Below are 11106 nucleotides of genomic sequence, written 5' to 3' on the forward strand. Positions count from 1 at the left end.
TCAGATATGACCCTGATTGCTGAACTGTTCAGTTATCATTTTTTTTTTAAATTTGCCGATGTCTTGTCACCTGTAGTGTTAATTAATTGCTACCTGAGCTCTAATTCTGAATCCCCTAACTCTCTGCCAGATTGACCTAGATAACAACTTGTCACTTCACTTTTAATTCAGGAACAAGACCTGACCACTGCAACTGCCCATATACAGGAGCTGAATGGCCGGTTAAAACAGCTGGACATTCGTAGTAGAGAGTGTCAGAACAGAGAGGTGGACGCCATCAAACAGGCAAATCAGTGGAAACAGAAACACAGCAACCTCAAACAGGAATTGGAACTCTCCACGGGTGAGGAAGGAATGCTTATTCAAGTTTTAGTTGGAATAAATTCTTTACTAGATAATTTATGTCCAGAAAACTTTAATTTTCAAATGGAGTTTCATGTTGATAATTTGTCATGCCATAAAAAATGCGAACAAAAGTATATGAAAATCATATTCTAAAACTGCCAGAACAATTAAAAACTATTATTATGTGCTTTTGTTTTTAAGAACTACATATTTTCTTGATTATTTTGATCATCTGCATGAACCTTCAATCATCATAAGTAGGTGAAGATGTTTTAGAGGTTAATTTGGGAAAATAATATTGATGACCTAAATTAGCTCTGGGCCAAAAAATGCATATTTGATAATTCAAAATATTAGTTTTTAGAAATGAGTTATCTCACCAAATGTTCGTCTCTGCTTTAATATTTTGTGGGGGTTATGATTGTTTTCCAATAAACACCGATGACATTAGTTCAATAAAGATTATACCTCTTCCCCTAAGCACAATATTGTATGTAACTCAAGAGTACTTGATAAAAGTCTATCCTGGATGATTTTATTTTTCAAAATTAAATTCCAAAATTCCAATTGATATGCTTGAACATGGCATGATGCTTACAATGTATTAATATCAATTCAGAAATGAATTTTGTGTAACAGTGTTCTTCTGATAGTCTTCTAATATGTAATAAACCCCTGGACAATTGATACATTTCATACTTTACAAAATCAGTTGATACATGTAGCTGTTTATAGAAAAGAGATGTTTTGAACTGTGTGTGTTACGTTCTGTTGGCAGAGCTGGTGACGAAGAGAGATTCAGAGTTTCAGGAGATGACGGGGAGGCTGGATAAACTCAAACATCTACAGACTGTCATACAGGATGAATTCAGTATGTATATATAGCAGAAATAATTACCAGATTATACCATATTTTATTTTAGGGAATAAGCCCATGCCTGGAAATAAGCCCACCTATATCTATTCCATCTTTTCGTATTACAGAGTTATCTGCTCTTGTGAGCTGGTATTGATTGTTACGTCATTGGTTTGTGAGAGTNCTGATTGTTACGTCATTTGTTTCTGAGAGTAATTAACGTCATCAATTTTTGAGAAAACAACGTAATTTTCACACACAAACCAATGACGTAACAATCAATACCTGCTCACAAGAGAAGATAACTCTGCAATACGCAAAGACGGAATTGCAGTTCAATAAAAATGCGGTAAAAGTTAGTTTATTTTCCAGTAATAGGTCTCCTACTGTTAAGTTAAAGATAATGTGGTGCCCCCCTGGGCTTATTGCAAGAAAAAATGCAGTCTATGAATATTGTATAATACTTGTTTATTGATATCACTGTATTGATTGAATGATTCCGCAAAAACAAAAACAAAAAATAAATTGCTTGCATGTGTAAGAGTTATCAAAACAGGATAGAATAACTGAACCATTTCGGTACGTCCCTCCCCTACTCTGAGCTATTTTTGTGCAGATCATGTTTAATAAGTCTAAACTTCATGGCGTATGATTGTAGAATTTCCCATGTTTTTTTAAGTTTTCCTCATTATTTTAGAAAAAAGTATGAATATGATCCAAAACAGTCTTTCCCTATCAACATAGATTATAAATTCACGATGTAGACATGAGAAGGAATAAAAATTCGCAGTGTTTCAGAACAGAAACGGGACATTTGGCATATAAAGTGTCAAATAGTCAAATGATCAGATTTTTTTAAAGCTTATTGAACAGCAAGTAAGTGTATTTTGTTAAACAAATCATCAACAAAACTACTGGATATGGATATCTGTGATACAATCTATTTTCAAACATCTGGTTTTACTGGTATTACTGGTACTACTATTGATAAATCATGACTATTTTGATGTTAATAATCGCGGCTCATTTTTACGCTTGTCATGTGATTCTGCAGATCATATTTTAGCGTTCTCTTTATTGATCCACGAAATTATGAAAATATCATACCTGTGGAAAAGTCCTGCTGTAGGGTATGACACTTCTAGAAGACAAATGTAAATTAACTCAAAAAGAAATCCTTCAAACTGTATTGTATTGAAAACTACCATAAAGATCTTTTAAGAGAATCCTTGATCTTCAACAAATATATAAATCCTTTTTCAGATGACCGAGAGAAGTGTAAGGACCAAGTGATTGAATCGCTCCGAGCAAAACAGGGCAGAACAGACCATCAGCTCCGACATGTCAGAGAGGTATTATAGACACAGAGGCCATGTAGGTGGTCGACAAATTAAACTAATATTACCAAAAATAAAAACTGTGAGGGTACTACATGTATACTGTATACAAATATTTTTTTTGGTCATATTATGCTGCGAATCATATTTTTTGTGACCACGCTAATGACCCGCGTAATTACAGAAATATTCCACGATACAGTAGTGAATTATATGGTGTAGCGACAGGATTACAATGAATCACCTTTCATTATGCCATGCAAAGTAATACTCTATACCGGGGAATTTGCGCCCAGTCAAATATTCACCCTTCTCTGGTAAAAGCTCTATTAACCCAGTGCCAACACAGTTGTCCACCAAGGTGAGCGACGGGGTGGGGTCGCACTGGAGTATCGGGGAGGCATATTTCCTTTTCGTCCATTCATAGTCAAAAGATTTAAATTCTGTGTCTATATTGTTCTGAAAGTAGGAGGAACGGTAGTCTAGTGGTAGCACTCCGGGCTCGTGATCAAAAGACTGCAGGTTCGAGTCATTGCACAGCACTGTGTTGTATCTTTGAGCAAGATATTTTACTCTGCTTGTTCCAGTCTATTCAGCTGTAAATGAGTACATGGTTGGGCAGTGCTAGAATTGTTGAATGCTAGCTGAGAGCGCCGAAATGACAGCACCGCCTGTATGCTCCTCAGGGAGTGGGGAAAGATATTGGCTGGCTGCAAAGGCCCCATAACCATGGATAATAATTTTTGAACTGCTTTGAGATAACTTACTAACTAGGTTGTGATAAAGCGGTGTATAAGAACCTCAAATTATTAATATCATTATTATAAATCTTATCCTGTTTTGTTTCAGTTGTATGAACGCCAACAGAGGGAGCTGAATTTGTTGCAGTTGAACTTGGACACAACAAAGGAGATTATTACAAAACAGCAGGGTAGTCTGGAGGAGTACAAGTAAGATTGGAGATATATAGTCAACCAGACTACTGGTACAGAATAACAGAATATCTCACCTCCTGGGGCAACTTAAGAATCTTTCCCCGATGTAAATTTCTTTACATGATGTAATGTTAATGCCACAGGCTCAATTCAGGGTTGACCTGATGTTGATGCATTGTTGACGTCACTTCATACCATTGTTATGAATGGGGACCCCCCCCCCCCCCCNCCCCAAGGTTGAGACTAAAAGAATCTTCCCCTTCCTTGAGGGTGTGAGAGACAAATTTCTCTGTTACACCCCCAAAGTAGGGGAGGATTATTTTTCTCCCATCCTATTATTTCAGTCACAACTCCACCGACAGTAGTCTGCAATGTTTTTTAAAAAAAAAATGTGCAGTGTGAATATCGTCATTCACTATTGATGACGTCACAATTACAGGTGACACAGTTTAATGACGTCACAATTGAACATGTGCTAGTCGGCACGAGGCTATCTCTCCCCAGGGAAAGATTGTCACCCCCTAGGGGGCGATAGCCTCGTGCCGATTAGCAAGTGTTCGATTGTGACGTCGTTAAAATGCGTCATCAGTAATTGTGACATCATCAAAAGTGAATGACGATATGCATGCCCCACATGTGTTTTTGTTTACAAACATGGCAGACTACTGTCGGTGGAGCTGTGACTGAAATAATAGGATGAGAGAAAAATAATCATCCCCTACCTTGAGGGTGTAACAGAGAAATCTCCAACCCTCGGGCTGATGTTTTTTTCGGGTTAGACAACCAAAAAACATCACCCCTCGGGTTGGAGATTTCTCTGTCACATCCTCAAGGTAGGGGAAGATTCTATTAATCTTTCCCGGCTAAAACAGGAGACACACCTGTGAAGGGTAGGAGAAAAGGATATATCTCACACTGTCCAGGGGATGTCAGAATTTTTTATTCGTAGCTTGTCTTACGGTTTTCTTTCTTGAATTTTTACTGGTAGAAAAGTCACTGAATTACCGATTTGTTTGAATGTTGCATAGACTTTTTTGTATTAAATCTAAAGCATACATCTTTAATTTTAGTGATATTTTTTTTTTTTAAGTGACCAATTGTGATCGCCTTTTGTCCGTCGTCGTCCGTCTGTAAACAATTTACATTTTTGACTTCTTCTCCAAAACCCCTGAACCAATTTCAATGAAATTTTGCAGAAACCTTCCATGGCCAAAGGTCAACAAAAATAGTTGCCGGTTTGGTCCCCGGCCCCCCAGAGGCCTGAGGGGCGGGGCCAAAAAGGGTCAAATTGACTAAAATTTCAAAAATCTTCTTCTCAAGACCCAGATATGGTAGAATCAAACACTCTTCATAGATGGAAGGGTCTTAAGGTGCTCCACCAAAATTGTGAATTTCTTGACCCTGGGGTNTATTTTCTAATGTGTACTGTTAACAGACTGGGTGGATTGCCAGATATTTTAGTTTGTTAGTGTGTCCGGCTAGAATGTAGAGGTCCTTGGTTTGAATTTCTGTCTGGCCGTTGCATTTTCCTTTCCTGTTTACATATATATGGAAATGCTCATTTTTGTGTTTTAATTCTCAGCTCATCACGAGGAAGTGGCAGTTACGGTAACAAGTCCCACAGTAGCCTGTCTCCCACGCCAACCATCAACGAATCACCGCGCTACCAAAACTTAGAAACACAAAACCAAGCTTACTTACCAAGATCATACCCACAGAAAGGGGGACCATGTGAAAAACAAGATAACTCACAAAGGCAGAATGCCAGTTCCTCCCGGATACCAGCACCGTCATCAGCTTCACAACGCCAGAGTGGAAATTCCTCCCGAACATCAGAAAGGCAAGAGCAGCACCGTCTTCGTCAACATTCACCCGAGTTAGTTCCAGCGAGCCCAATTGAAACTAGAAATTTTCATGAAAGTTTACCTGTGGGATTGTTGGAATCGGAAAACTTCAGCAGGAAGCAGAAAAAATCAAATTCTCCGAAAAGTAGAAGACAGATTTTTCATAAGCTTTTACCTGTTGCTCAAGGTCATCATGAAATTGACAAAGACACTCGAAATGAACATGTTCAACATGAGCCACAAAGTACTGTTCAAATGGAACAAGAACAAAGTGCCGATTTTGAACTTCTGTCTGAGCAGAACCAGGACAGCGATGGCCAGTTTAGGACTCCTCCATTGTGTAAAAACGATAAACGTGTTTCTCATAAAAATTCCCCTGAGGAACAGAACATCAGACTTTCACTGGAGGATAGCTGGAATACAGATTCTGCTTCACAGAAACCAGTCAGATGGCAAGGCCTAGGGGACGCAATGCGGAGTAATTCCCCAGGTTCTGCAAGACAGCGTACACAAAGTTCCGGTGAAGAGGAAGAGAGACAAAGACTGACTCAGGGGGATCAAGGAGGAAATAATTCACCGAGATATGCAAGTGGAAGACGACCTGATGCAGGGGAGGTAATCCTGTCTCACTCTCCACAGGAGAACAGATCTGTGTCCTTCGAGGATAGACTTTCTTCGTTTTTAGATGACGAACATGAACTTGACGATGATTTCTCAGCCAGAAGACATCTTGCCAGCTCCGATGTAAGTTGTTCTCTATATGATTGTTGTAACCTTTTAACTCATTCACCCCTGAAATTTCATAATGAACTATTCCAACCTTTGAATTGGAAGAGTTCAAATGTGTCTTCAGGGGTGAAAGAGTTAAATTAAAGAAAATGTCAGAATTTGAAAATATAAGCTGACACAGTTGACAGGCATGATGTTCACATTAAAATGTCAAGTGTACATAGAACATGCAATTATTTATGCACAAAACTTAGTATTTGAGGTTAGTCAGGTAAAAGAAGATTGCTTGTGATGGCTCTATGGATTTAAACTTACCAGGTATTAATATTGAATGACTAATTAATTAGCATATTAAAACAGGTGATATTTTTTTCCAGCCTGAAGCTTCACCCGGTAGAAAACTGCAGCGTCTTCTACTTGAGTCAAAGAAAATGATTGAAACTCTGGAGAAATCTACAAACCCTTCGTCTCCATTGAAAGAGGTACGCATGGAAATGTTGAGCAGTAAAAATGATTGTGTGTGAAAGCACAGACAGTTGAATTTAACCATTTAACCAAATAACGAAATAGAAATTTTAATTAAAAAAGGATCGGTCAGGAATCCGATTGGTCTCTGTACACTATATCAACCAAGTATCAAATGTTTTGCCAAAAGAGGTTCTGATTGGCTGAAATCCACTCAGGATCCTTTTTATCAACATTTTTCAAAATATGTTTTCTCACTTAAATCAACGGAAACAGATATGTATGCTTTCTTGGTAGTTTTCACCTAATATTTTGCACATTTATCAACGGGTATGAAAAATATGTGAGAAACATGTGTCCTAGACTATCAAAGTCGATAAAGTTTGAGACTGAAGAGAGAAACCAAAGAAGGTTGTTTCACAGCAGCTGATTGGTCAATCTTAAAACGGAAATAAACATTACTACATGTATTTTAAACAATATGTTACATGCTTTGCTTTGTGGGAAATACAAATAAAAATGCAGACAAACCTTAGTTTTAAAAACTGTTCATAAAACAGCAAAATCAACAAATGATAGGCTTTCAAAATTAAAAACAGTATTTTTTTGGTTTGTTTTTGTTGCGACTATTACACAGCAGATATTATTTCTCTTAAACTTGTCATCGATTTTGAGGATTTTCATTTTTCTAATGGCTAAACTTAAGTATTTGTTATATAAGTGAAGATAATGAATGACAAAAAGTAAAGTATAACGACAGTAGGGTTATTCAACTTATCACAGTCAGTATGGGTATTCAACGTATCACAGACAGTAGCTATATAGGTGTATTCAACTTATCACAGACAGTAGGGGGTATTCAACTTATCACAGCCAGTAGGGGTATTCAACTTATCACAGACAGTAGGGGGGTATTAAACTTATCACAGACAGTAGATGTATTCAACTTATCACAGACACTGAGACAGTAGGGTTATTCAACTTATCACAGTCAGTATGGGTATTCAACGTATCACAGACAGTAGCTATATAGGGGTATTCAACTTATCACAGACAGTAGGGGTATTCAACTTATCACAGTCAGTAGATGTATTCAACTTATCACAGACACTGAGACAGTAGGGGTATTCAATTTATCATAGACAATAGAGGTAGTCAACTTATCACAGTCAGTTTCGATATTCAACTTATCGCATACACTGAGACAGTAGGGGTATTCAACTTATCAGACACTGAGACAGCAGGGGTATTCAACATATCACAGATGGTGGGGGTATTCAACTTGTCACAGACAGTCGGGGTATTCAACTTATATCAGACAGAAGGGGTTTTCAACCTCTCACAGACAGAAGAGGTATTCAATTTATCAAAGACAGTAGATGTATTCAACTTATCAGAGATACTGAGACAGTAGGGGTATTCAATTTATCATAGACAATAGAGGTTGTCAACTTATCACAGTCAGTTTCAATATTCAACTTATCACAGTCAGTTTCGATATTCAACTTTTCACAGATAGTAGGGGTATTCAACTAATCACAGTCAGTTTGTCTCTTTATTTTAATGACCTTTTAGGGGAGCATAATCCATCAATTTTACGAATTTTTTCTTTCTCTTATAATATTTCTTCTCTTATCCAGGATGAAGCCAGAGAGGGAGGCAGCCAGTGACAACAGTAATATTGGAGTTATGAACTGTAAACAATTTATGCAATCTAAACTACCCAGAAACTGATGATGTTTTTACAAATATTGTATTACTCTTTCAAAACATTGTCACCCATGATATTTGAAAGTTCAGCATTTCATCATACTTAGTTGGTTCCACTAATTTGAATGACATTTCATTAAAACACATTTTATCAAAAAGATTTTATATTTTTTTTAGCATCTATCTCTTTTGAAATGTCCCAGAATCAGATCACCCAGATAATCATCATCTCTTGGGGTTTTTTTCCTCATTAAGCTGAAGTCTCTTCTTATTTGGTAAACGTCAAGCATAATTTTAAAAAATAAAATAAAATCAGAAGCAAAATTTTGTTTGAAACTATTACGTCAGGAAAGTATTAATTTTACAATGGAGTTTTAAGCAATGTCTCTTATGAAATGTCATATACTGCCATGGCTATTTAGTCAGGGAAAAATTATGTAGGATGAAAGTAGTTTAAACTGTTTAACAGGATATCATATTTCTTTTAGCAAGCATATGTTATTTTAAAACTATTCATACACACAAAGGTCATTTTACTTTGCAAGAATACATCAGATACTCCAATATGGCAGAAACAGATTTTGACAGAGAAAGGTTTTATAGATTTTATCTTGTTAACTCATTCACCCCTGAAGTTTCATAATGAACTATTCCAACCTTTGAATTGGAAGAGTTCAAATGTGTCTTCAGGGGTGAATGAGTTAAAGATATTCCCAGTAATTTAACTGTTTTGTACAGTAACAGTCTTTTAGACTAAAAAAGTTCATTATTTTTTTTGGCACAACATTTCAATGGCACAGCCATCCTTATCAAATGCCTCAATGTTTATGTCCATCACTAAGGAAACTACCTTATTAATCAGTAATTTAATGAAATGAAATCCCGTCAAACAAGCAGAAGAGACCAACTTTATTAAATACCCTGTTAAGATCTACTTTTATTAGTCTTTTTTGATAGGAGTTATTCCCCTTTTCTGATATGACCTTTTGTTGAAATCTTCTACAATTTGTGAAAAATCGTTTAAAGTTTACCCAGTAATATTTTTGAAATATAACTTTCATTCAGACGCATTTGCTGGAAGTCAAAAACGATGTTTTCTGTGAATAAATATAATTATTTATTGCTTAATGCAGGAACATTTTACATGATATATATACAGTATTCTGTTGTTTTCCATAGGTTGGAATGCCAAAATTCTCAAACAGTGCTGTTTTAAACAGTGTATTTAGGTACAATGTGTCTGTATAGTTCAACAGATTCACAGCTGATGTATTTATTACCTGGTACTGTTATACAGCGATATCCGTCCATGTCATAACAAATATATTGCAGCAATGTTGTTTTTTTGAAAAGCAACAAATATATAACGTTTACATCTCATTTTATGTTTTCTTTAAATCAATCTCAAAATTATACATCACATTTTACTTATTTTATCGGTGATAAAGTCTTTCGGCTCTGTGCCCGAAAAATCGGTCAAATTAGGGGTTGGCATATTTCTTGTTACGAGCAAAGATATTCCCCTCTCCTCCTCACAAATAGAAGGAGAGAGGGAGAGAGAAATGAGGGGGCTTATCAGCAGGCATGGGCCTACCACCACTAAAATAGGGTTCACATTGCTTCACATTGCTATTTACTAATGTAAAAAAAAACATGCTGTCTCCCTATTAATAGTTACATTGTATGTAGCATTTCATTCCTTTCTACAATGTTTCATTGATTAGCAGTATTATTTTCACCTAGTCAATAGTCTTGAACATTTTACATTCCGAACCAGCCTTGTATTTTAGAAAAAGGAAATAATGCAAACAATTTTGGTGTCAAAAGGTAAAGGTCATGGTAAGCTATTTTGATTTGTAAAAAATCCATTTATCAATTAACCTATTCTGCTCTATTTAATGATAATGATATGCAAGATGTTGGATTATTAATTAGCAATAAACTTGCATTCTACTTATCATGAGTTTTTGTCAGGTACATGTAGACTATGTTTACCTAAATTCTCCAACCTACCAGGTAGCAACCAGAAGCAATTTCTAATTTGATGATCAAAATGACCTGTTTATGTTTCGAAACTGACCTGGAAAAATAGGAGCCTGAATTCATCATATAAAAAAAAATTAAGGACATATTTTTCCTCGTGATTTAAGCATTATTTACTTTTAAACATTAGACAGCATTTGTATTAGTTTGTATGCATTGTAAGTATAAGTACACAACTCAACATACAATGGTTTTTTAGTGATATCCGTACAGGTGTTTTTAAATAAGTCATCTACCTACCCCCAGTAAATCATTTTCTCCTTAAAAATTTTCAATGGGAAAACAGTTTTATAGCATTGATAATAAGATGGTTTGGGTTAACATGTGATTATCAGGGAAAAAGGTAGTTTGTGATGGATTCAGACATCACTTTATTGATGCAAATGTATCAGCTTACATCAATTACCAGTGATGAATATGACATCCCTGTGAGTGTGTGTGTGACTATATTTTATACACTAGTTATATGTTATTGTTGATATATCAGATACAAATATTTATTTACAATTATTTTAATAAAAGTATTTTGTAATAATGAAGGTTTCAGTTTGTTACGAGTTTTTTTTTATTGGAGCCGTTGAATTGTACGTGTACTGCCTTCTGAAATGCCGACCATATGAGCTATCTCAGCAATAGTATAGTGACCACTGTCCTTAATTATTGCTTTCACAGCAACGGTTTTAATTTTTGATGTTCAAAATGCTATATTCACGAAGCACTTGTAGTATACTAATCGGACCATTATCTAGAGACTGTATTGGGAAGCTATCTACAAACTCGTTAGGCACAGCTGCTATCGCATTGGGAAGCTATCTATAAACTGGTTAGGCACAGCTGCTGAC

General features: G+C 36.0%; 1 protein-coding gene across 1 annotated transcript in view; it reads left to right on the plus strand.

Annotated features, from left to right (window-relative positions):
- Window positions 1-10753, plus strand: part of LOC110442875 (trichohyalin-like) — a 19324-nt gene extending 8571 nt beyond the window's left edge. Inside the window, exons 8-14 of the mRNA XM_021486717.1 lie at window positions 172-343; window positions 1124-1216; window positions 2465-2553; window positions 3388-3488; window positions 5056-6061; window positions 6424-6528; window positions 8152-10753. Coding sequence (XP_021342392.1) covers window positions 172-343; window positions 1124-1216; window positions 2465-2553; window positions 3388-3488; window positions 5056-6061; window positions 6424-6528; window positions 8152-8181 — 1596 coding nt within the window. The 3' untranslated portion in view covers window positions 8182-10753. The remainder of the gene's footprint in view (window positions 1-171; window positions 344-1123; window positions 1217-2464; window positions 2554-3387; window positions 3489-5055; window positions 6062-6423; window positions 6529-8151) is intronic.
- Window positions 10754-11106: the final 353 nt, after the last annotated feature.

This window comes from Mizuhopecten yessoensis, unplaced genomic scaffold (genome assembly GCF_002113885.1).
Source record: "Mizuhopecten yessoensis strain PY_sf001 unplaced genomic scaffold, ASM211388v2 scaffold716307, whole genome shotgun sequence".
Classification (NCBI taxonomy): domain Eukaryota; kingdom Metazoa; phylum Mollusca; class Bivalvia; order Pectinida; family Pectinidae; genus Mizuhopecten; species Mizuhopecten yessoensis.